The following is a 27,056-nucleotide window of genomic DNA, read 5'->3' as shown; positions in this document are numbered from 1 at the left end:
TCTGCTTGAGAATAAGGTCTTACGTATATTGGTGTGGAAGTTACTGTTGGATATAATTGTACTTAATGTTATGCCACAACAGTGTTGTTCCCTAGGGATTAACATCACTGTGGTCAGCTGAGTCATTGGGAGCAATTTGAAGTGCTTCTGGTTTCTCCATTTGGCAACCATCCTAATCCTCTTGAGATTGTTCTTTTGTAGGAGAAGGAAAAAAAAGCTTTTAATTTTTCTGGCTTTCTTTGAGTTGGTGGATTCAGTCTTTCTGTTAGAGAAGTCGGTGTCAGGGTTCCCATTGACTTCAGCAGAGCATGCAGTACAAGGCCTCAAAATACGTTTTGCCATCTGTGTGGGAACAGACTGCAGGAGGAAGAAGGCTGGCAAGAAAATGTTTAGCTTCTTTTTCGGTGGGGGATGGAGTGCTAAGACAGTTTGTTCTTTGGTTTGCACGCTTCTGAGCTGCTTCTGTTAAATGTACAGATGCCTATAGACAGCCCAATGACTGGGAACTTCATGCGCATCTAGATTTGGTGCTTATGTACCGATTTATGAGCAGCTTCTGTCAGAACTTTTTTCCTCCTCGTGTCTGCAAGGTTCAATAGCCAGCTCTACAGCAATGTTTGTTAGCTGTAAGTGGAAAAAAATTACTGAAAAGCTTTGGCCCCATACCTCTCCTGTGCTGTGTGAACAACTTGAAGCCCGTGAGTAGTGGGGCTTGCTGCGAATGTGGGGTGTGGGTGTGAGGGGCTGTGAGCTCCACCTCGTGTTCTCACTGCTGGAAAATAAACCAAGCCAGGTGGGTCTGCTGCAGTAATGCAGCAACAGAGGGGGATTTTCTGCTGCGGGGGTTTTCACTCTGAAAAAAGCCAATAATAAGATCTCGTGATTTTACTAAAAAAGAGTGCAAACTGAGTGTTAGCAGCTGAATTGCCCTGGGAGACACTGTGCGTGTACTTCTCTTTCAGACCCAGGGTTAACTCAGTCTGCCGCTACAGGCGTTGTGCCTGTGTGTGTGTGTGCAGTCCAGCAGAGTTGGAAGCCTGTTGTAGAAGAAGGATGGTAGGGCTTTGCTCTATGGTAAAGCACAGATGATGATGCCCACTTCATTTCTTGCTTTGCTTTCAAATGGGCAGTCGCCTGTGGACTCCAGGGCACAGCTCCATGTGAAGGGTCGCTGGCTGAAAGCACTTGTTCTCAAAAGGGGTGATGGCTGGGAGGTCCTCCTGTTAAGTGCCCACATGGACATCATTCATGGGCTCAGGATGGCGGCTTATTTCTTTAACAGCTACAGTATTTAGCAGAAAATTTGGCTTAGTTGGCTTTTCAGTCCAATTTAGCAACTGGAAATGAAGGTGCGAACCAATTTACTCAACTAAGCCAGAATTTTTACATCTCGGACAAATTTCCAGGGTTTGTTACAAAGACATTTGCAGGTGGCAGTCGTTACAGACCTCTCCATACCCTTCTTCTCTTCTCCCGTCACCCTGGGGATTTGAAATACCATGAAGCAGAATCAGAGAAACAATAAGTGCTATTTATGAGTAAAAGTGAATTCTAAGTGATCTGGGGAGCTATAATATTTGTAATGGTTAATGAAAATTTCTTCATATCCTGTTGGACATCAGCTTTCAGTAGTGCTTTGTGAGTGGCAGTAGGTTCTATAAAGCAGAATTTGCACCACGTATGTACGAGCTGCTTCCTCAGCAGATTGCCTGCTTTGTGTGACCCGCCGAGGCCTCCATTGCCTGGCGCTCACCCTGCCCTTCACTGACTTTGTTTTCCTCCCTGTCTTCCCCCGACATGGAAACGTGAAGCAAATTTCTGCGGAAGTCTCAGCAATGTTTCTAATGCATCACTTTATTCTTCTTTTATAAAGTTCTCCATTGCTTTGGAAAAGAATTGTGAAAACGGATTCAACTTTTTAATATAGTTTCTTGTTTTAGAAACTGAGCGTTTCCTTGGGTTGTTGGTTTGGTTTTGTTTCCCTGTTTTCCCTGACTCAAAAGAAGCTGGTTATGTGGGAGTTCACAAAAGACAGCAGTAATTGAAGGGGGGAAGGAGGAAAGAAAAAGAAGAAAAAAAAAGCTGAAAAAAATTGTTCTTTGAAAATATCCTTACTTCAAAGCTGAATACATGAAGCAGGTGAAAGTGGTGTGAAAGTTTTCTAGTCTCCTGAAGTGTAGCATCCCAATTTCTGAAATGTTTCAAATAGTTTGTTTCTCAGTGAATTTTTTAAGGGGTGCAGGGGTCATATCTTTGTACAAATATTTGTATCGTAAGAGTTTTTCTGCATTTGAAAATTGTTTCAGATTGACATATAATGCAATTTTAAAATTAAATCTTGAATAACTCCATGTGGCTCTAATCAGGCTGAAGTACACTTGTTCCGTTTATTTCAGACTGTGGTACTGGAGGTTATTGTCTATGTTTTGGAGCATTGTTATTTTATAGAGTCTATTTGAAACAGGCACATGTGAAACAGAAAAGACTAAATGAACTTCCATCTTGGTAGCAGCTCCAAATTGCAGTTCCCTTGAGTAGACGGGGCTTCAGAAAATGCTCAGTGACAGCCTCTTTATATGAGCTTTGACAGTAAACTTCATTTAATGTGAGATACAATTAATATTGACAATGAAAGTAAGAAATGCCTGATTTATTCTCAGTCACATATTCTCCAGGTTACTGTCCTAAGAGAGCACTTTGCAGGGAGAATAACTGTATCTGTGCCTCACAGTAGTGAAGCAGTTCTGATTGCTCTGGACCAAATGTTATGAGAAAGACTTAACAACTTGGAGAAAAAAACACAAATTATAAATATTTGGGAAGAAAGATGTAATTTTCTTTAGGAAGGAAACTTTTATCCTATTTTATACTGACACTAAATATTCTGTGTTTGTGTTTTAAAGCTATAGTCTATATAAGGTATCTCTAATGCATAAGAACAAGAGTTATTAAAAAAACATTGCTGCTTGATTTAAAAGAAAAAAATGCAGTGTCATCTTAAAGCTACTCAAGTAATTACTGTAGGTATCCTGTTTTAAAGGACCAATCCAAGACATGGAAATATAAAACAGCGAATGCACATTCCCGTGCCGTTCACAAAAAAGAAATGTTACTGATCTTGAATGTTTTCTGCAGATGTGCTCCCTATAGCTTCATTCCTCATATTCAACTATTTTTTTAATTTTTTTTTTTGTTAAGGTCAAGTTGTATTTTAAAACATCAGGTAGTTTGTCTTAACTTGCAGATTTCCCAAACTTTTTCTGTATTCCTTTCACTGCGGGACTAAACCATGCATGGTTTTCTTGTATTCTGGATGATGGAGTACAGCCACTGTTTCAGAATATGACCTTACATTACCACTTCACATTCTTGGTACTAGAGTCTGAAGTTGATTTCATGAAAAGGGAAATCACAGCCGCGTTTGTCTCTTGGGGCATGCATGCAACTGAATCTAGGCTCGTAGATTAATAAATTACCCTTTGGCTAGTTCTGCAGTAAACTCAAGACTGCGTAAATTAATTAGATTATTAAAAATGAGTTCCCAGGCTTGTTACTTTGTGACAGTTCTTGCGTGGCCCTGAGGACAACTTTGACATAAAGTAGGTCATTTCGTAAGCAGTGGCACTTGGAAATAGTTGAATAGAGAACAGTTATGTTTTTTCAAGTATATTTTCATAGATTTTATGCTACTGCCTAGGTGTGTTTTGTACTGTGATCTACTCAACAAACATAGCTAGTAACTCAGTCACATATATTCCCATTTAACAGGAAGGTGGGAGGTTTCTTTAGGTGAAGCTTGTGAAACTAGTTCAGGTAGGTAATTTGATGATTTAAAATGTGTATTACAGCCCATTTGTATTGATGATTTCTTTTAAAACCTGGAGAAAAGGAAATTGTAACTTTCCACATGTAGTGATTTTCACAAAGCTATTACATAGCTTAATTTCTTGCTTTCAGAGTGGTATTCCATCTTTGGGTAGAAATTGCTGGCACAAGATCTGGTTCTTTCCCTGCCAGTCCTTTTTGTAATGTATCGTGCTTAAGATGAAATACACTGTTTCATCTTCATCATGATAATACAACAAAAAGAAGGGTTGGACTTTGTTGTTTGCTGTTTGGTTTTTGTTTTGTTTTGTTTTTTTCTTTTAATGTTTGCTTTATTAAAAGAATAGTCCTACTAACGACTGCTCCCCAAGATCCAGGTCAGGTAGCTGAGCCTTTATTGCAATCCCTTAGGTGCTGGTGTTGTAGCCAACACAGTTTCATTTAAACACCTTCCTTGTATATTGTCTTATACAGATCACTGACATTTCATATATTGATGTGATCAAGGAAGGAGCCGCTGCCAGCAGGGTGCTGTGCCTTGCCTTCCTCCCACGGACGAGTGCTCTCGGAGGGGTGGCAGTCTGCAGGGGAGAATCCAGAAAACCAGACCCAGGCTCTCTAGCTGCTTACATTGTCCCACCTTCCTGGATATGGGGATGCAGTGCTTCAGGCAACCCTGAAGGAGGGAACAGGATGGATGAAATCTTGCAACATGCCTAAAGGAGGAGATTTTTATTGTTTTATTTTTTTTAACTACTACTGGCTGCCTGTTTTTTCCCTCTTGGGAGGACAGCAGTCTTTATCCTTTGTACACGATATGTTACTTTGAGATAACTTGGTTTAGGTATTATTCCGTCTCACTGTTCTAATATTTAACATTATTCCTGCAGAAATCAAAGTAAAAGAAACAACAACAAAAAAAAAGCTCCAGAAAGCCCTCCCCACCCCCAACTGTTAATTGCATTTAGCAATGCTGTAGAGTAACAGGCAGATGTAGTCTTTTCTTCTATGTTTGTACTTGAGCAGAGTAAAACTGTGAACGGGCTTATGGTGACATGACAAAGCGGACTTTGCTGTCTCTCTGTGAATAGAAGTTTCCGCCTACAGAGAAATAGAAGTGCTTGTTGCATTTAAACCAGTAAGGGCTTAAGGTGGACAGGGAAGCAGCTTGGAAGAGACTGTAATTCCAAGCCTGTTTACTGTGAGGTTTTACAGTATGAGCAGCTGGTTACCCTCCATAATTAGACAAGAGAGACTTTAGAGACCTGATGTTGTAAACAGAATTTGCCTGGCAGGGCTAAGATGGTTTGGTTTCCTTATTGCCTGCAAACATATTTGTGTTATAAAACTAAGGACTTGAAAGGCAGTGAGGAGAATGTGGTTGACCATGCAGCCTTATTTCTGCTTACATAGGCTTCTGCCTTTCCCGTGTGCAGAGGAAAACACGCAGCGAAAGCCAGTGTGCGAGTGTTCAGTTAAGTCTGTGTTAACGCACGGAGCCCCGTGCATGAGTTAGGGTTGAGCAGGCTACCTCATGTCTGGCACTTTTTCTGATTGCTTTAATTGCAAGGTAAGTGGCAGTCTTCTGTGAAATTGCAGATAAAAAGCATGTTAGGGATTTTTAAGAGAAGAGATCATGTACATATGAAGCTTCCTGTGGGCAGACCAACCCAACTGGCCACTGTACTAAAACCAGCTCATGTTTCTACCACTCTCAATATCAAAAGCACCTGGATACTATACCAGGATTTTGTATATGCCCTGCTCACAGAAAAGCAGCGAGTGCATGTTGTCATGACCAGGAGTGAAACCGCAGCAACATCTCAGTCTCTTCTATCTCTCTGCCCCTATCTCCTCCCCTGCATCTGTGGGTAATGCCTAGAAGGTTCATCATCTCCTCACATATACACTTGGTTTTGTGCTGTTTTTTTTCTTTTCCTTTAGAATAGGATCAGTAATGAAGGAAGCTAGTTTGAATGTTGAAATGTATGCTGGCTTTGTGTGCTTGGAGGAAAAAAATGAAGTTTAAAAGATGCTTAGGAGAAGAGGACAGAGCACTTGCCTTGAGCACAGGACTTGAGTGGCAGGGTGAGCAGATGATTTGGAAACAGGAACTAACAGGATGCCAGGATGAGTGAGTTTCATGGCAAGAAACTCTTAAACAGCAGCTCTGTATGTAATAGCAGAGTTAAAAGGGCTCTCTGTTCCCCAGTGGCAGCTGGAAATTAGTGCAAGTAGCTGAGATCTTGTGCCAATTAAGTTGCAGCAGCAGATACCTGGGACTTGTGGTATGGGGCAGAGCTGTTGCTTCCTGGTCACCTTACTCTTTCTCAGGTTGGCCCATGACAGTGAATTTGGAAGCTGCTCCGATGCAACTGGTGCTGGGTTTTGCTCCTTTTGTAGCTCTCTGAGCAAGCAAAGGAGTTGCTTGGGTTACAGAGAATGACAGGAAAGGTTGGGATGCCGACTAGCCCTGTAGCTTTGCTTCTGTATGTAGAAGCGCCTGTGCGGTTGAGAGAGCCAAGGGTGAGTGGCTGAGCTTGCTCAGGCATGACAACGCACAGCTGGAGCAGCAGAGACATGGCAGAGAAGGAAAGGTGTTACTGCTGACCATGGGAGCGTGCTGGACTGGAGAGGTGCTGGTTCCCAGCCGGAGGGCTGCTACGGGGAGAGCTGCGGGCCTGCGTTAGGCAACGTTGACTGTGTAAACACGCAAGAGGAACACTGGAAGAGACTAGGATGTGGTGGTTGGGAGATCGCTAACGTGGCAATATATAGTTCCTCTCTTGTGAAATGCAGCAGCTGCTGTCTGCAGATTTTTGGACCTCTGGGGCTCTCTGGAGTAGTCAACTTGACCACACATAGCATGGTTTTGTGTTGGTGTGCTAAAATCTGTCTAAAGCTTGCAGAGCTTCTGTTCTCCAGTTAGCTTGGCGATTCAGTAGAGGCGATTGCCTGCAGCAACTCTGTGTCCGTGCAAGAGGATTGCAGAGCTGATGTGCCAAAGGTTTACTGTGCTTCATGGTTATAGTGGGTGTTGTTTCACCTGGTTAGCCTGCAGGTCTAATCAAGAGTTATGACTAGAGCAGGTGCAGAGAAAGCAAGGGTTTAAAAATCATAACTTGAGCCAGCAGTTGCTGAAGAAACAGGCAAAAAAATTAGGATAGCTGGTTGAAGTGAGTGGGAGAATAAACGTAATAAGCATCCATAGTTGCATGTGTTAAGTGTGTGCAATGTAATGTTTGATTTTTTTCCTTATTTGTAAATAAGAGAGTTCAAGGGAGGGTCTTTCCACAAGAGTTTGTGCTGCTCATGTTCTTTTTTTTTTTTAATGGAGTTTTTTAGTTTGACATAATTTTTAGCCTTTAAGTTACATGACTTTGCAGCAGTAAGTAAAAAAAAAAAAAACAACAAACCAGTAAACAACCAGACTCTCTAAAAATTCCTGCTTCTAAAGTCCCAATTCTGAGTTTAAATCTCAATGAAGATTCAAAATTACCTTATACTAAGACCCTCTATAGTAATGTAGAAAAGTAGTTGTAGAAACCAGTAATAAACTGGAATATTCTGACATAAGACACGTACAATAACTTGAACCTGTGTATAGCTGTCTGTTTTCCAGATACAGACTGCAAGGCTGAGAACAGGTTATTTCATTCAGGGTTGGCAGCGCTTGTGTCATTGCTGCTCATGTGATGCCGCTACTGCTGCAGCTGATCCAGGACAGCTGGGACTCTGCAGGGTCACTGCTTCTGAAGTCATAGACTGGAAAGCTTGCAAAGATACGGTGCATGGGCACACAGAAATAATTATCGTCTACTTCCTCTGCGTGGACATACAAAACTCTTGAAAAATAAGTGCAGTGTAGCTGCTTGTTATGGCTCTTCAGTAACGTTTCTATGCAAAATACTGGGAAGCAGCTGATCTCTTGTTTCTTTCTGTGGTTTTAACGTACAGGTTTTCTGCCCTCTGACAGGAAAATCCTCAAAATTATTTTATTTATTTATTTAGATATATACTCTAGAAAGGACTAGAAACAGTTTTGATCCAACTATAATTTGTTAATCTGGAACTGAAGAATTTTTTTCATAGTTGAAACATTGTTTAGCTATCCTTTAGATATGCCTGCTGTCAAAGGACATTTTCCACAAGCAATTTTAGGACCACAGTCTTCCTAAGCGCTGGTTATTAAATGTGTGTATTCTTTTGTGCTTGCAGTAACTATTTACAGAGTACTTCACTGAAGGGATAAAAGAATTTCTTTGTCTATTTAAAGCACAGAGATAAACAACTGCCCATGTCACATCTGTGATTTTTGTTTACAGTTTTAAGAAGCAAATTGATAATTTCTGGGAACAATTCTCAGTGTTAAAGTAACATTGATATTGTAAGTATAGAATATTCAAAGTACAAAGTTGCATGGTCCAGTTGGAAGGAAACTTGTCCACAGACCAACTTGTTTCTTTGGGTTTTTTTCCTTTTTAGGGGGAAGGTGGGGGAAGAAAGCAGGCAGGGAGAGCCTGGATGTAATCAAACTGTATCATAGTTTGGGTTGTATTTCCCTTTCTTTAAGTAAATTAAAGCATTCAAATGATTTGAGTTGCTAAAGGTGTAACTGCTGAAACCACCCTCATTTTTTTTGTTCTGACTATTTACAGCAGTAATTTCTTCTTCATTTTTTATCTGTATGAATATTCCTTTCTAGCATTTCTATGGTCAGTCTTGTATTTAGTTTTTACTATAGATACTGTCACTGACTGCCGGAGACAGATTTCGAGCAGAATGCCAGCTCATAAATACCTGTCAGATCTGGGGTGCATTAGCACCAGTTCTTCAGTGGCACGTTGCAGAGAGACTGGACAACGTGCTTTTGGTGAGACTAAGCAGCCTTTTCTCATTGTGAGATGAGAGTTGAGCATTGAATTCAAGCTGGCTTCAAAGTTTTGCCGTGTCAGGTGCTGAAGCTTTGGGTAAAAGGAAGATCCAGAAACCAAATGCATGATCTAATTTAAGCCAAGATATCATGACTAGGTACAGCAAACACCTGAAGGATTAAGGAAAAAGAATAGAAGGAAATGATAATAAGAAAATGTGTCCACTCAGACTGATGCAGGGTTTAGTGGCAGTTAAACTAATACACATCTCTGAGAATAGTCAGAATTCAAACTGATGTGGGATGCAATTTGGAGAAAAATACTAAGGTCTTTAAGTAAAAAATGGCAACTGATTACATGTTAATTTTGCACATTAATTTTAAATAATTTTTATTTTTTTCCTCTTGCCCAGGTTGTCTGCCATTCCAAATTGTTGGTGAAAATGGACACCAATTCCTGATTATGCTTTACATTGTTTAGTCTTAAGATACTGTTGCGGGTTTTTTTAAAATTCACGTTAAAGTGTAATACCACCCTCTATTTTACAAGGGATGCATGTACGTGTGTGTATGTGCAAGTGTGTACATGTTTGTATTCCATTTAACAGTTTCCATGGATGGAGCATACTCCATTAGTAACTCAGACCATTTGTTACTCAGAAAGTGAATCTTATTCTCTTCCCTATGATGAATCTGCTTTTGGAATTTACAGGGAAAGATCTTTAAGTTCAAGCAAAAGTAAGAATAAATCTGTACCACTAATTCCAATCATATACGTTATGATAGTACTTCAAGATTTATATATACTTATTTCTATTGTTATTGTTATTTTAATTCTGCAATAAAAAATGCAGAAGTAAATTGAAATAGCTCCTAATTGTCAGCTAACGTTGTAAACCTTTCAAAAATTTATTTGAAAATATGATAAAGGAAGCAATATTCTGAATGGTCAGAGTTGCTCTAGATGATGAGGGACATAATGAATAATATCAAGAAGTCGAATACTATGCTTTTGAATCTAAATGTCTTTTAGTATCAGAGATGACTATGTCTCATATGATTATGCTCAAGTATTGCTTCAAGATTGCACCGAGATGTACAGACTTCATTTGCTTCTGCTGAGCATGTATGACTGGGTGGAAAAAGCTATTTATATAATCATTTATCAAGGACTGACTTTTTTTTTAAAAAAAAATCTCAGATTTCGGTTGCATTTAATGCTGGCATTTGAGCACCGGCAGAGGTTACCCATAGAGGCTGTGGAGTCTCCATCCCTGAGATATTCAAAATCCATCTGAGATATTCAAAATCCATCTGGACACAGTCCTGGGCAGCCAGTTGTGGGTGGCCCTGCTTGAGCAGAGGAGTGGGGCCAGATGACCTCCAGAGGTGCCTTCCAACCTCAGCCAGTCTGTGATTCTGTACGGATCAGGGCGACCATCAAAGATGGCTAGCATTGTTCATAGGACGTTTCCAAGTATTGTTGAGGTGGCTGAGTAGGAGTACCCCTGTTAGGTAGCCATTTCCCATTTTAACAGAGAAATCCCTAGTAGGGGGTAGGCTACTTGGTGAAGCGCCCTTGGGATCACGGTTGTTTGGTCTCAACACTCAGCAGCTCACTCTTGTTAGCTATTTATGTGATAAATTAAGATGTTCACAAATTTTAAATTTCTGAAGGTGGTTGTAAACTGTAGCCAGGCTTGACCACACTAGTGGACTATTGCTGGAGTCGAGCACTTCCTCTGCGCAGGTTGTGTGATCTTGCCAGCGCTCTTTGACTCTTCTTTGAACTCCTTCCAATTTACCCAAGTCCTCCTGAATGGTGACCCCGCGGCCGGGCCTGGTATTCCTGGAAGGGCTCAACCTCCCCGTGTGCCGGGGAGCCAGGCCTCCCTCGTGCCCGCCGCGTATGGTAGGGAGCTCGCGTTGGCCAGTGGCTGTCATCCACTGCCCCCGCCGGCCCTTCCTGAGGTGGTGTCCCCATCCCGCGTGAGCTGTCGGCACTGCCTGTGCGTGAGAGACCTGGGGACCCATCCGCCTGTGCCGGCCATGCCAAAAGGCCTCTCAACTGGTCTCCTCCCTTCTGCAGGCAGGAGGGGTGGCAGTGGTGGTGGCCCGTCAGCTTCACTGATTCAGTCTTTTCCTCTGCCTCGCAACTCCCTTTCTCTTTGTTTTTTCCCAATTTGTTTCAAAATAATCGCGAATCTCCTGTTAGGTAACATGTATTCCATGAGGTTGTCGTAATATTGTCACTATTGTATCGTCAGCACTTTTGTATGTAGACAGATCAAAATTCACTTTCTTTCATTAAGCACGTCAACATTTTTAGTCCTAAATCCATGTGTTATCAGACTTGGGTAGTGGTAAACACGAATGTAAACAAGATTACATTAAATTCTGAGTAGCCTGAGTGCAGAGCCTTTTTAGGTTTTTGTGTCTGGAGTCAGTGTATAAAGAAAGTTAGTAATGACAATTGAATTAAATTAAGATCTAGCGGTAACTTTTGTTTGCCAGTTAAAATTTTTAGATTATGATGACCTCTGTTTCTTCCGTCGCTTCTTTAAAAATGTATTAAATTACTCTGCAGCAAGTTACGATAATGTTGGAAGTTTGGATCTTCTGTAACTTTCTGGAGCTGCTCACTCTTGAGTCTCTAGAAGGAGCAGTGGCTCATTAGGGACACTATAAATAAATACGAGTCTCATTTTTCTGTGCCACTAAGTAGGTCCCACTTCAATTCAGAGCAAATACCTTATGTAAGTCTAGTGATGGCAACTTTGCTCAGTGCATACGCGTTGCCGGCGTTAACCTATTGATAATAAAATTCAAAGCCTGTTTTCTCTAGTGAAGGGTGGACAGAGCTTTGTGTGAGCTGTCAGAAGAAATTAGGAGTTTAGTAACTGATCTAGAAACAGAAGAGGAGGTTTCTTTGTATTTCTTTGTCCTTCTGTGCTTCTGACAAATACTGTTAACTACTTAGAATTTTGTCCACTGTACTAGCCAGAACTTAAAATGATGGGTTTGGGAAATAGCAAAAATAAAAATAATGTATTAGTTCACTCTTACTCATTAGAAATTCACTTCAGGAAAACAACTAAGTGTATCTGTCTTCTCATGGGTCAGAATCCTATTTTCTATCATTTTAAAGCTGTGTATGTGTTCCTGTGGATGCATAAATTGCTTTGAAGTTTTTCTTAAATTTTTTTGCACATTATAGTCCATCCATTTTGAATTTATTTTTTTAAATTGTCTTCATTTAAGGCACTTCTTCTGTATGTGACAAGTGACACTTAACCATGAGGAATGTTAAAATGTCCCTGATGAGAACGTGTTGGTGACAGTGATATATCAAGTGCGTGGTTTGTGACGGCATCTGGTGTTACGTAACTGTGGGCTGTAATTATTCAGATGTGATGTCTGCAGATGTATGAACTTGGAAGAGCGCAATATGACGATGCTAAAGGCAGCATCCAAAGAAAATCATATCTTTCTCTTGCATCTTGCCTGTTAGCTCTGGACGCAGCTACGGTGCCTTGCAGTGTAATATTTACACAGCAGTTGAGGTGTGAAATTGCCCGTCGCAGTGACATCCTAATCTATTTTGGCAGTGCTGTGACAAGAGCGCGAATGTGTGCAGACCTGTTTGGTGGAGCTAGGGGGGACCCAAGAGAAAGATACAGAAATTGAAGAGGAAAGGGGAGCTTTCCTTGAATTTGCAACCTTGCTGTTTCAGTTCAGAGTTCAGTATTTGAAGCACTGATGGAGCAAGGGGAGCAGCAAGTTCCTCTGGAGCCGCTTTCTGTGAGTAGTGGTGGTATATTGGCAAAGTGAGGACCATGACCATCAGCCCTGGTCGCCTGCTGACAAAAAGAACAAAGCAAAGCTGCAATCTTCTGAGTGCAGGAAACTTTCACTCTGAAGTTTTCAGTTCCTTTTCTGCAAGGTGTTTTTTGACCATCTCCAATTATTTATTTTTCTTTAGGCTTGTTCCTGTGTCTGTTTTTCTTTTTCACTGGTAGGTGTGAGTAGACTGCTTTCAGTCCAGCTAAATCCTCAGATCTGATGTACTCAGAAATCAGTAAGGATTGCGTGAAGAAAGGCAAAGGAGTCCGAGTTTGATATTAGGGCTGATAGATTGCCGATTTGAAAAATCAAAAGCGAGAGCCATAGGCTGTGCTAGCAACTGGTGTGGTGCGATGAGAGTTGGGAGCGCGGAGCGAAGCAGCAGGAGTGACCATCCATGCTGGGTGCACTTTGCAGGCTTTCCTTTGGTCAGCTCTAGCCTGGTGGTGTAAACTATCCATCCGTTAGGTGTGCTCCAGGAGCACGTCTTCCCATTCAGTACTATCCACAAGGAATCCAGTTTGTGCGCTCTGAAGCCCCTCCACAGTGTGGACCGCAGTGGAGTGTGAGGTAACGTGCTCCCGATGAACTGAAATATGCACCTAGATGCACTTGTAGAAGGTGACTGGGAGGTGGGTCTGCACAAAAGGTCAGTGGTTAAGGCCCATCCTTGGCAGAAGAGACCGGATAAGCCATTACTGATAATAAAATTAAAAAAGAGAGGTGGGATAAAGGAACTGAGGGAGATAAAAAGCCAAATACGTAGCTTGATTGATAAGTCATCCAGTTTGCTGTTGGCATGATTGTGGGTGTGGAATTGTGTTGCACTATTAAGAGCAGATAGGATTTTGATCTCAGCAATTTAAGGAGGCTGGAAAAAGGTTTATATCGGTGATGTAAACCTAAATACGAATAACTGATTCAACAGACTTAATACTGTGCAGACCTCAGTGGGAAAGAATTATGATGTTTGTCAAAATGATTGAGGTAAGCGTAAAGGCATGCTATTAATTTTAGGTGTGTGGAGATTAGGCCCAATATATGGAGTTTTGCAAGGAGAGTGATAGCCTTGACATGGAAGAGAGGGTATTTTAGTCAACCATGAAACACCTGTTTAGCTGATCTTTACCTTAAGGAAATATAGCTAGCCAAGTTATATTTTGACAGCCGGCTGTTACCACCATCACAACCATACGTTTTTACTGATGAACAAACACATTAGCTTTTTCAGGTAAGTGCACATACTCATACTGTGAAGTAAATATAATACACAGCGGAAGAGGAAGAAGATAGGAACATGAGTATTCTGTTGTGATATCCATGTTAAAAACACTTGTAACAATATTGCATGACCCAGAATGCATACTTGTGATAACATTTGTCTTTTTTTTTATACTTTTAATGCTAGGTCTACCCTGAATTGCAAATCACCAACGTTGTCGAAGCCAACCAGCCAGTTACGATCCAGAACTGGTGCAAGCGGGGATGGAAGCAGTGCAATGGTCACCCGCATATCGTGGTTCCCTACAGGTGTTTGGGTGAGTGACCGAGTCTTGGTCTGTTTTTTCCTGCTCTTTGGTGTTTCAGTCTCTTCATGAAAATGAGACAATCTACATAAAGATCTTTTACTTCTCTGTATTATCATCTCTGAGGTGGGTTTTGTCCAATTGTCTAGTCCTTTGGAACTGCATTAACTAGAGAGAAAATACTCCTGCTCTTCCCGATACTATTTTCATGAGCAACTGCAAACCAGGCTTCTGCTTTCTCCCCTGATTCTTGTCATTATCTGTCCTCTCTCCTGTTTTCCTCCCATATAGATATGCATGTGTGCACCCAGTTTACAGGTATTTCCTTACAAGCTATCTTTTCCCTAAATAAATACTTTTTCGCCCCATTATTTTTTTAATGTCTAGTACTTAGTCTCTTACTGTGAAAGACAATGGGAATCTGTTTTTATTGAAAGCAAGCAAAAGCTAGATTATAAAGTCACCTGTTTCTTTCGGCAAGTTTATTTTTGTAGCAGTTGCGTGCTATTCTCTTCTGTGTCCTTGGTGCTTTGAATTGATTCACCAATTTGAGAGAGGTTCAGTCCTTCATTTTTTTTGTTAACCTTTACTTCTCTGTTAGCTTTCTGTCAGCATTCAGAAAACAGAATGATATTTGTTGTTTCAAGTAACATTCTAGGCACAGCATTTTCTTGAGATTATTGCATGAGCTATGTAAATATGTTGCTTTACCACTGCCATTTGAATTGTGATAAATTGGCTGCCTAGTTTCATGTTTAAATGCTGGAGTTCAGAGTTGGAACTTGCTTCCCTACTAAGCCAGGGCAGCTAAAACATTGTGTGGAAAGCAACTCAGGCCAGTTATTCCATGAAATAAATAATGGAAGAAATCCAGAAAATACACAATCTTTCTGGAATTTTTGTTCATTTGTGTAGAATAGGTAAAACACGTGGCACACTCTGCCTGATGCCCAGGCACTGAGTGTGTCGACTTAACGAGGACTGCAGAGTAACTAAAAAGCGTGTTACCACTGTGGTCAAAGGTGCCAAAACGGCACACATGCAAAATCTGTACTAAGTATTAGGGAAATTTTATTGTTCAGTAAAGTCTCTTGATCTGATGTTTGTTTGTATGGATACAAAATAGGTATTTCTAGACCTGCGGTATACTGTTGTTGATGCTACTGCAGGTAAGAACGACTAGTTTATTCTGAGCAGAAGCGTTCAAGGAGAACCCAAATTCAAGACTTACGCTGAGCGGGAGGACCTGCCTGTACTAAAATGAATCTTGACTCGGGAAGGAACCTACTGCCTTTTGAGTGTTTTCCAGACTTCTACGTAGTTGAGTTGGTCAGTTCCACCAAATTTTTTAATGCTAAAAAGGACACTCTTCTACCCATTTATTGCTGTGTTTTCTTTAGTTTTCTATAGTCAAGATAAAAACATCAGCTTGTAGAGTCGATATACTTGTAGAGCCAGATAAGCAACTTGTTTGAGGTGGGTCAGAACTGCAGTCTCACTTAGCTTCATCATGATATATTTGATCAGATTCCATGCGAGTGCACTTAGAGATGTGGCAGAAGATGATCAGACTAGTGGAACTATAAAAGCTAATTTTTATTATTTATTGTATTGCCATCATAAGCAAAGCTCTGAATTATCATCAGGGAACTGTTACACTCGGGACACTCTATACTTACATAGATTTGGTCAGTGATTTAAGATAAAAGACAATGTCATCACAAGAGCAAATGAATATAAATTGGCCATGAATAAATTTAATCTAGACATGATAAGGTAAGAGTAAGGAGTTCCAACTGTCTTCTGGTAAAAGGAATAAGTCGTCTAATAATTTAGAAGGAAGTTCATAAATTTATCAACAGGATTATGTGCAGTTCCCTGCAGGAGTGAGGAACTGGACTTGGACTTGTAAGGTGTCTTTCCTGAGGTGTGGTTTTCAATGAAGAATTATCAGGAGTTGAATGTCTGCTATATTAAGTGGCAAGGCAGGCTTTGCTTGCTTGAGGCAAAAATTTTAAAGACATTTAAGCACCTCATGCCCATTAATGCTTTGCTCTTAGCTCCTGTTTTAAAATCCCCCCGTATGCTATTATTTTGTCTGATTTCCTTGTAACTGAGGCTTATGCAGTCGTGTCTCCCTGCATTTATGTGTTTGTCATCCTTCTCCTATACCGCCCTTCATCTTTTGACCCTGACTAGAATAAAACTAATAGAAACAAAAGCCTTAGATACTCTACGTTCCCAAGAGTTTACTGTAGGAAGAGTGGCTGCATAATTACTTCCACTGGAGGAAAAGTGGTGAACATGGCCATTACCTGCCATTTCTCCATCAACCAGCCCTCTGCATGTTGTGTGTGGTTAAAGTTGGACTTTCTTGCATGTGGTGAAAGTGCATTAGAGGAGGAAGCTGGAGGAGTGGGTCATTTTCCCACATGTGAGGCTGGGGGTACAGCCCATCATGGGAAATCGGACTTGCTTAGTACCTGGCATCTTGGTGTTTATCTGTTGCTAGCAGCCAATGTTGTCCTCTTCTGCTGGCTTGTTGCCTTCATAGTGGTGAAGCTCATCAGATGAACAGATCCTCTGAAATGAGAGGAAGTCTTGATGGGGGGGGGAAAAGTGTAGTTTAGGACTTTTAACAAAGACTGTTCATTTATTTTTCCTCTTGAACGGTTACCCTTTTAATTTATTATTTTGATTTCTCTGTAGCCTAAAAGTTGTAGTCAAATATCGTGAATACTCTTGCTGCCTTGTATGTCAAGGAGGTAGACTGGAGGCAGGGACAGAGTTGATTGAATTCAGGCTGTCAGTGTCTCATGACTTTGACAGATTACCTTTTTTAATAATTTTCTGCAATATTATGTTGTTTGTTTTTTATTTTGGTAACTGATCTTGTAGCCTGCACAAACAGCTCAGTATGAGGACACTGATTTTAGTATCTTATTTGTTACAGAGTTAAGGAGTCCTGAGAGCTTGCTTTTTTTTTTTCCCCCTCCTTTCTCTCCTGCTATTACTTCTTCAGTGTTAAAAAAATAATTTTTTAAAAGGTTGGATCTTGGCTGTCAGCTCTGCATGTAACTCCGCCATCCTTGGTGGGGTAGCTGCTAGCAGGCAAGTTCAGAAGTCAGGCACTGGTAGTACCTGTTCTCAGTAATTTTCATGCAAGCAGACCCTTGATGTAGACCACTATTAAATCCATTGACTTAAGATGCCAAAAGGAAGTTTGGCAGTGGGCAGCTGATTGCAGGGTTGAGTCTTAAAAGTTCTGCTTTGCTGTGAGAATCACTTTCAGTATCTTGAGTCAGCTTATAGTTTCTTCCATCTTGACATTTGTTTTGCACAGAAGTGAGAAACACTGAGTGACAGAAATGTGTCTGCTTTCAGACCAGAGCATCTTCACAGTCCATTTGCATCCCAGTCTTCAGCTGAGGCTTTCTGAGATGTACAGAGAGCATATCGCTACAGCACTTGGCTGCTCCATTAGTTTTTTCTCTGAGACTCATGTATGATGGTAGTCACTGCAGCTATTTGTAGCAGTAACTTTAATAGTACTGGTCAGATTTATTAGATTACAGAGCTTCATGTTTTATTTTCTTAAATGGATGCAACTAAAGCATGAAAGCAATAATTTAAATAAGGCAAGGTCCAAAAGAAAGCCTATTATTTGAGTCAGCCATGTGTCTTTGCAGTGACCACATCAATATGGCCCCTAACAATATTCTAACTGAACCCAAAGAAGAAAAGTATTACTGGTTTAATTTTAAGATATAATTCTGTGCCTGTGTTCAGGGCTTTGCAATGTTCTTAAAACTGCAAGCTTTGAGAAAATGTTCTCATGCAAGAAATCTGATTTACCGATGTATTCATTGCATGCTTCTAGGGACACAGGGGAGCACTGTACAGTTTGTTTGTTGAAGAGGGGGAACTTCTTGTGAAGAGAAAATCGTTGAGTAAATTTTAGTTACTTTTCTGAACATACTGGAGGCATTTTCCTTAAAACTATCTTTATTTTTATCTGTCTGCTTTTAGAAAATGACATCTTCCAGTGTGTGCTTATTATGGCTCGAAGCTCTGTTAGCTACCTTATGATAGAAATAGGAATCTAGGTGGATATTTAGGTCTCTTGAATGATGGTGTCAGACTGCTGTCTTCAAGGGAAAAAAAAATACCTGGGATTTGAGGGTTTTTTTTTTAGTAATATAAATACGAAAGGGTTGAACTATGCTATTTGAGGAGTGTGCTGCTTGACATAGAGCCATGAATGTGCTTTGGTGCTCAGGCAAAGATGATGAGCCATGAGATGTACCAGAGGAAGAGTGAAGATCTGCAGCACTTCCTTGGCATGGTGGCAGGTGTGCCTGCTGGCGTCCCCACTCCTGCAGCACACAAAAAGAAGGGACTTTTAAGACCGAGCCCTCCAAAATGGTGACTAAGCTTGTTGTGGGGCATGGGCTGCAGGGTTTCGTCAGACAGTGCCGAGAAGCCCATGATTTCCGCTCCGTTTTATGCAAACTGTTCCTGAAAAATATCCTGGCCACAAACCTGACCTTGTTAACGTTGGAGGGAGACCTGCCACTGGCCACAGCAGGTGGACAGGATTTCTGCCTGTGTTGGGGCAGCGTGGGCAATAAGCAGTTCTGGTTTGCTTTCTACTCTCTTCGCTTCTCGCCTGAAGAAAAGCAGCTGGTGAATTTATGCAACGTGGGCTGTAAAATGAGGTAATTCACTCTGTGTTTCCGGCTGGTGGCAGGAGCGGGCATCTTTGTCCCAGTGCTGATATTCTTTGGATGCCTTGGATAAATGTATGGCTATACTTTCCTGAATAAATGGCATTTCATTTACTGTTGGTGAAATATACCCCAGCCTAGCTGCCTATAGTACACCGTAGCCCTGGAGAGAGAGGAGAAGCTAAATTATGCAGATGTTTGTGGATCGATCTGTGGGCATGGCAGACAAACAACTATGAGGTGGAGTAAAGGGGGGAATTATCAGGGCATGAGTTAACTGCACTGTGTAAAGTGCTTGCTGGCTCACATATGACTCCGTTTTGTTATCCCATTAATGTATGCTGCTAAGCACTGTATTCAGACAGTGTTTGAAGTATCCAGATGTTTTGGAATATCATTATGTATGTAGCCTCTGTCAATCAAAACATGATTACTTGCAATCGTTTGTTCATAAACAAGTGGATTAGGTTATATGACAAGTATATTTTGCTGTTTGGTTATGTAGTGCAAAGCTGGCTTCTGTTTCTGGTTTTAACAAAAACATCTTTGAAAATATTTATTAACTTGTCATGCTTTATTACTCTAACAGCTTGTAAAGTTAACCACTTGTTGATGTCAGAAGAAAAGGCGTACGCAGGTTTTGATATGCATGCCTAGCCAATTATGCCAAAGAAAACACCAAGGTTATGCATGGAATGGATCATTTAAATAGAGATATATGTAATTGACAGTTCTTTGGGTAGTTTACTTGCAATTTTAACTGTGGGATTTTTTCACACAAGCATGTGAAATGCCTGTTTACTTCTGCTACATGGCAGTACCTGCTATTATTTTTCCTCTCAGCTCACTGTTGAGTGCACCTATTTCTGACTGCAATGGCAAAGCTTCTCTTCTGGATACTTCGGAAGCGCTTGCCACTGGATTTTCCACGCAGTGCCTAATCAACAGAATGACAATAAATAACTGTCTCGGAGTTTTCCTATCCCTGCTAGTTTAGCTATCCTCCTCCAGCTTGCCTCAGTCTCCACTCAGCCATGTGAGTGATGCAGACAAGCCTCACACCGCACTCTTTTCCTAAAATAAAAAAATGCACTTAGTTGCAGCCTACACGACTACATCATGTCTAGTTTTTCTGACAGCACTAGCTGACAGGAAGGAGAGGATCTCCATAAAGACTGACAATCTGAATTGCTTAGTGAGGAGACCACGGGTAGAGAAATCCTAGGCGCAATGAAAGGCGCAACTGTTCATTGGGAGAAATATTTCATCTCCCTTCTTTGCCCCCTCACAGAGAATATTCCTGCCTACTAGTGGTATTTTTGGTATAGTGCTGGCGGGTGGATGAGAAAGCCCTGCCTGCACAGGCTAGGCATGGGTTTTTTTGTGAAACTGCAAGTGCTGTAGGGATAACAAGGTGCCCTAACGCACTGGATTCCTTCCACTGCAGCAAAGCCTTGGCAGGTGCTCTCTAGCCAGGTCTCTGCCCAGGTCCAAAACTCTGCTTGGCTGTACACCGGCAGTAATTTGGTGGTGTGCCGGCGGTCAGAGTGTTCTCCTGTTTCTGTGTCCTTGCGGCAGAGCTAATTGCAGCAAGCTTTTAGGATCTCAATTCATCAAGTGTGTTCTTAAATGTGCTTCTGTGCAGTGGTGTAATTAGAGCGTGCCCTGACATGCTTCAGTGAATAGAAATGGTTTTCTGTATATACCTGAACCTCTGTTGGCCCAAATTTTATGGTCAGCTTCCATAATAGAGAAGAAAGTGGCAGTTAAGCATCAGTTTGGGTCACTGATCATTCGGACAAACAATAACGAGTTTATCTTTTTATTGTAATTCTAAGCAGTTGTATTGCCTCGTGGCTTATAACTGTGTGTTTCCCGTTTCCCTGCTCCTTCACAGAGCAGGACTGTATAAACCATTAAAGTGGCTTCTGGTGTCAGGGAACAAAATATCATCAGCTGGAGGAAGAGGTGGGGAGTGGGCAGGGAAATCCTGAATGAGATCGCCCACCAGAAGCACAAAAACTTCCTCAGGCAGTCACGGATCTGTTTCTGGAGGCAGCCACCTCCCCACTTGAGCCAAACATTGGTTCTGCTGTTGGTTTAGCCAAATCCTAGCTGAAGGCATGGAAACCTTGAAGTGGAGAGATAAAGCAAAATTAGCATTCTGGTGGTGACCAGAATATGCCTTTATTTATGACTAAGAGTAAATATAAACCATCTTAGTTTTGTATAATAAGCCCAGAAGAAATAAATATGACCTTGTGTATTTCTGTACATTTTTAGGGTGTACATATGTTTTACTTGTTTGGTGACTGCAATAAGGTTTTAGTAAGAAAAGGATTTGTGGAACAGCTTACAACACACAAATTTTTTGAGATCTTGAAAATAACAGCTCTGCAGATCTAATCCTACAGCGGTAAAAGAATTCCTTATAGGTAAACATTGAAAATGAGGGTTTATTTGTCTCTTTACAATGGACAAAGGAAACCAGAACAGGTGGTGTATACATTTCAGGAACAGCTCACTGGAAGCGGTCACTGATAAGTTAGTCTTCTTCATAGCTATCTACTAAAGACAGTATTACAAATTGTAGTAAAGAGTTTCCTGCGGGTTTTTTTTTATGTTTAGGAGCTTGAAAAGATGAATCAGTTTTCTGCTTGAATGACCAATGCTAGCTAGAATAAGCTTTCTGTCTTTTGTAACTCTGTCCAGGTGCCATGGTTTAACCCCAGCTGGTAACTACGCACCAGGCAGCCACTTGCTCACCCCTCCCCACCCAAGGGGATGGAGAGGAGAATGGGGGAAAAAAAACCCTCATGGGTTGAGATAAAGACAGTTTAATAGGATTACAAAGGAAGAGAATAATAACAATTATGCTCACCACATGCAAAAGGAAAATAAAACAACTTGATGCCCAGTCTATTTCTGAGCAACGATCCCGCCTCCCAGCTCACTTCCCCAGTTCTGTCGGGATCATGACGTTCCATGGCAGGGAACATCCCTCTGGCCAGCCTGGGCCAGCTGTCCTGGCTGTGCTCTCCCAGCTCCTTGTGCACCTGGCAGGGCACGGTGAGAAGCTGAAAAGTCCTTGACTTAGTGTAGGCACTACAACTACCCAGCAACGACCGAAAGCATCAGTGTGTTATCAATGCTCTTCTCATACTAAACCCAAAGCACAGCACTATACCAGCTTCTAGAAAGAAAAATTAACTCTATCTCAGCTGAAACTAGGATGCCAGGCTATCTGTGTCAGGGATTAAAAGCAGCATGTTTCTGCTTTTTCTGCAGTGCTTTATATAAAATGAGTTAACAACAAAAAGTAGTGTTGAAAGAGTGTTAGTAGGGTTAAAAAGAGCTCAAAAATTAGGAAAGGTGAAAGCTAAGGTGGCCTCCTGACTGTAGTTCAACCATCCCTATGCAAGGGGTACCAAGGAGGCTGCAATTGTGGGGTGGCCTCTCTGATGGCTGTACCCCACCGTTGTGCGCCTGAGCGAGCTATGCGGTGTGTTCTTCTGACCTCCCAGCTTGGCCTCTCCTGCAGCCTTAGTTACTGCTCACCACTCAAATCCTGCCTCAAGACAAAACTAATTTTCCTCTCATAATTTTCTCTCACCTTACCCAAGCACTTTGGAGACACAGGTTTAGTTTCATAAAGGTCATGATGTGAGGACTGTCATCCTTAGTTTGTAGCTGGAAGGCTGGGGAGAAACTTCAGAACCAAAAGTATCTGTTCATAGTTGGGCTCCAAATTGTAAAGTACTTGAAACAGGATTTATGTGTATGTGTGCACACAAGGATTCTTTACGAAGCATATACACGTATTCGGTTTTGATAGATGTGTGCATTCACACACACACATATAACCTGTGAGTAATGCATGAAGCCACTGCATAAGTTTCATAGCTTTTTCATTGTACACATCCAGCTTTTGAAAGAGGTGAAACAGGAACCTTTCACTCAAGCATCTTTGTAGTGCCGCAGAGCTGATTAATCCTTTTGTGTGTGTGTGTTTCCTTCAACATACAGTACTTAGTTATGTAATAGGAGAATTCTGCTAAAGTGTGTTGTTTGCTTAGGCTTTTAGGAAGGAAAGATAGGGAGAGGGGGAGAAAGGAAGTGTACATGTTACCACATGTCATTAAATTGATTTGCATATGGAACATCTTCTCAGAGATTTCTATCACCTAACTGAAAGTAGTGGTAAGATCTCATCCTAAATATTTTCTGGTCTCAGAGGAGTATCGAATGTTGCCATCAGATTTGATGCAATTGTTAACTGCAAAGGAAGAGTCAGTGATGGGAATTGCTGCATATTTCTAAAAGGTGCTAGGGAAGATCCTGGAAATGCATTTCATTAAGCCTGGTGGGGGAGGTGGGGTGTGCTTTTTGAGGTGTTGAACACCTAGGAGTATTGGACTTGTCAGTGAGTATGATATTGAGGAAGAGGCTCTTTCAGGTTTTTTTTTTTAAAGGAGTAGGTAGGCAAATGGATAGTATGTCTACTTTGATTTTTTTCAGAAGAAATTTAACAAGGTCCATTACCAGAAGCTATTAAAGAAATTAATCTACCATGGAATAGAAGAGAAAACTCTCATGCGGCTAAATAAGAAGAAAGATAAAGGCAGGAATTAATGGTCCATCCTCAAGGTGGAGAAAGGTCACCAGTAGAATCTCAAGGGATCAGGTCTTGTGCCGGAGACATTCAAAATATTTGTGATTTGAAAAAGAGGGTAAATTGTGAGGTGACCCATATGATGATGACACGAAGTTATTCAGGATAGAATTAATAAAGGCAAACTATGAAGAATTTTAGATGTGTCTTTCCTATTGATTGAATGGAGGTAAAATGGCAGGCAGAAACTGATGTAGTAAAGGCAACGTACATGGGAGAAGCACAAAATAATCTTATCTTAGAGTATATGCTGATACTGTGAGTAGCCTCTAGCTTCTCATGACTGAGACCTTGGGAGTTAAAAGCTCTGTGAAAACATAGGTTCATCAGTGCCAAAAAAAGCAGTGCTAGGGATTGTTAGGAAAGGAATGGGAAACAGGATGCAGAACATAACTGTACTGCTGTGTCAGTTACAGACTTACCTGTATTTGTGAACGCTCTGTGTAGTTCTGGTCTTCCTCATAAGAAGTATATAGTAGAAATTGAAGAATTTACAGAGTGATGATGAGTGCTCGAAGTATGACGTGGCTCCTGTAGAAGAAATAACATACTAGATTAGAACTTTCCAGCATGGAAATGTAGATGCCTAGAGGCTCTGACAGTGTTCTGCGAAGTCATGTGTAGCTTGGAGAGGATGGATGAGGAGCAGTCATTCACTCTATCTTCCACGATGAGACCTCGGGTTATGGAATGAGACTAGCAGGCTTCTGGCTCCGAGCAAACGTAAGTCATTATATAGTTGTATGTTTTGTTGCACAGTATGTATATGAGCTCCTCATCCCTCTGCCACAGTCTTGTGGATGCTGAGAGCCTACAAAGATTCAAAGCCCAGCAGGACAGTTTACTACAGGATAACTCATCAGGTGTTAGGGACCTTAGTCTTTTATCTGTGGAGGTGGTGGTGAAACATTGTCTTGGGGAAATATTGCTGCATGCTCTTCTACGTTCTACACCCTTTTTTGATGTTACGTTGTAGGTGCCTGCTGTTGACCACTTGAGCTAAAAGGGGTTTTTGGACTAAGATAGGCATGCTTGTGTTTACATGGGTTCCTTTCCTGTATCAAAGAACGCTTGTCATCAGACTTGTTAGCACCATCTCCTCTAACCTGCTGCTCTCCTGCTTTTCTGTAGCTCTAAGGGCTGCTGTCCCTTGTCTTGTTCTTCCTACTGAGTCCCTCTCTCACTCCAGCTTTTCCAGCCTCACTTCCTTCTTTGACTCACCAGGCGCTACTGTCTTGTAGCTACATCATTCTACTCAAGTCTCCTTGTCCTCAGGCACTGATGTTTCTTCACCTCACCTTTCCTTCTAAGTGATCCTCTTCCTAGCTTGGCATCTCTCTCCCTGTCTCAGAACATCCTCTTCTGGCTTCATCTCAGCATCTGCTATCCGAGCCAGTCTTACCTGTGTCTGCTTCCCAGCTCTTCATCGGCTCTGCCGTGCGTCTCCTCTCATTTCATTTCACATCTCATTTGATGCTACCTGAGCCAGGCAGAGAGAGAGAGACACCCTTTGACCCTTCCTGGGAGCACTGTGATCAGTCTGTTCTAGCACCAAGGCAAGGTAGCACTTAAAAGGAGAAAAAAAACTCTTGTGTCACAGCAAAAACACGCTCTGGGTGCTGAGCAGTAAGGTGTTTGTGTATGCCTGTCAGTGCTTCATCAGATGGAAAGAAAGATATAATTGCCTCTATTTAGCTTCTGTTTTCTTTTTCAACAAATTACAATAAAATTTGCTTTATTAAAGCTTTCTTGATTATGACTTATAGACACAGGCTGAGGGTTGTTTCTGATGTTGCTTCATTTGTGTTGAAAGAAAATCCTGTTGCTCTGTTTGTCAGATGACCTAACTGCTGTGAGATACTCTACTTAAAGCTTACCTAAACTGAGATGATTTTGTGTTGTATAACAAAAATGGTCATTGATTTCCCCTTTGGTGGTATCTGATGGATGTTTTAAATGATCCCTAATTTCCCTTTTTGCAGTGAAAAAAGCAGATCTGTGATTCCATGTTTCCTTACAGCTGTATTTAATTCTTCTTTTAAAACAAACAAAAAACCCAACACACCCTCTCCCCCCCCTTGAATCCTTAAGATTTTTTTCCCCTCCTTTATTTCTATTCCATATGTGGCTTATAACATTGGATGAGCTGAAGATTTCTTTAGTCTTTATTTGAAGTCTATTGTCTTGTAGACAGAGTGGCACCTCTGTTTAAGTGCTGGCTTTGTTGTCCTTCCTGTCCATCAAATCCAACATTGCAACTGAATAAAACAGGGAAACTGGGAATAATAATGTTTCATGTTTTCAAATCCAAGGAAGAGCTGCGGTAGTGGGAAGGAGCCTCTTGGTTATGAGTGATGCTGTTGAAACTGCATTTCCAAAGTCTCCTGAGAGCGCCGGTTAGGCTTGTGACATGCTTTTTAAATACTGTTTCTTGACTGAGGCTGCACCATCCTCTGTCCCACGGACGCAGGAAATAGCGAGCAAGGTAGCGATTCCACTTGACCATTACTTTGTGCGGAAGCAAATGGGTGAATTCTTTGGGAATGCTGGGTGCAGTTCCTTGGGTTTTGTCATTGGATATGTCTGTTACTGCTTCTGGAGTCCCCTTGGGTCTGAGAACAGCTGAACCACCTCTCATTGCATGAAACACAAATTAGCAGTGCTTCCAGGGTATTGGCAGCCTCTGAACAAAAACTGTTGTTGTGCACCTTGAGTTGTATGTTATGTCCATGTTGTTTGTTTTCATTACTTTCAACAGTATTATTGTGCCCCTGCAATTCAGAGGTGGCCTTGCATTTAAGCTCTATCGCTTTGAATTTTAAGTTCTAAAGTGGTTTCTAGATTTGGTAATTTTTTTGTGTCACAATACTTTCACCGAGACATCAGAATTGCTTTTAATGAAAAGTGTGCGTGTGTGTTTTTAAAATAGCACAGTAAAATAGTTCTTCATTTGTTAACCATAGCAACAAAATTTAAAAAAAAAACCTTATCTGTACTATAACCAACAGTATATGTGTTAGTTTTTTGTTGTCAGAGTGTAGGTATGAATAAATCACCGTATTTGCCTTTTCAATTTAGGCAGGCAAACCCCTGTATTTAATGATTTAAGTGGCTTTCTGTGAAAGGTATTTTGTCCTTCATTAAGAGACTTCAGGCGTTTGTTTATATATATGCCCTTACATTCTCATCCTTATTGAATAGCCTGGCTTTTGGGGAAACTTTATGTCAGAGAGCTCATCTGTAACCTTGGAAAAGTGTTTGCAAAATGACTTTCAGTAAGTGCAGGAAAGAGCTTGGTTAATTTTCAGTGAAGTATTTCTCATTTAGGGCAGAGAGGACTGATAAAGCCAGTACTTGGGATGTGACAGTGCAGCGCCTCAGCCTTTACCTGCCCTCACAGGATAAACTGTCCCTCACTGGCAAGGGGAGGCATGGCAGCATTACAGGGCTGCGCTCGAAGTGCTGGAAGTCACTCAGGTCTAGCACAGGTTCATTGATTAGACCTCATAGCTGACAGCCTCGGGATGAAGGAGAAGTATGGCCCCGCATCAGCTGGGCTGGTACCCAGCAGCGTTCCCACGAACCAGCGA

At 41.3% G+C, this 27,056-nt stretch overlaps 1 protein-coding gene across 2 annotated transcripts in view; it reads left to right on the top strand.

Annotated features, from left to right (window-relative positions):
• The window catches only part of APP (amyloid beta precursor protein), a 231,690-nt gene that overhangs the window by 59,378 nt on the left and 145,256 nt on the right, over positions 1-27,056 (top strand). For both annotated transcript variants that reach the window (XM_054842302.1, XM_054842225.1), the window contains exon 3: positions 13,950-14,079. In XM_054842302.1, coding sequence (XP_054698277.1) covers positions 13,950-14,079 — 130 coding nt within the window. The remainder of the gene's footprint in view (positions 1-13,949; positions 14,080-27,056) is intronic.

This window comes from Grus americana, chromosome 1 (assembly GCF_028858705.1).
Source record: "Grus americana isolate bGruAme1 chromosome 1, bGruAme1.mat, whole genome shotgun sequence".
In the NCBI taxonomy this organism is placed as follows: Eukaryota; Metazoa; Chordata; class Aves; order Gruiformes; family Gruidae; genus Grus; species Grus americana.
The sequence above is the reverse complement of the archived record's forward strand: the minus strand, read 5'-3'. Positions and strand labels throughout refer to the sequence as shown.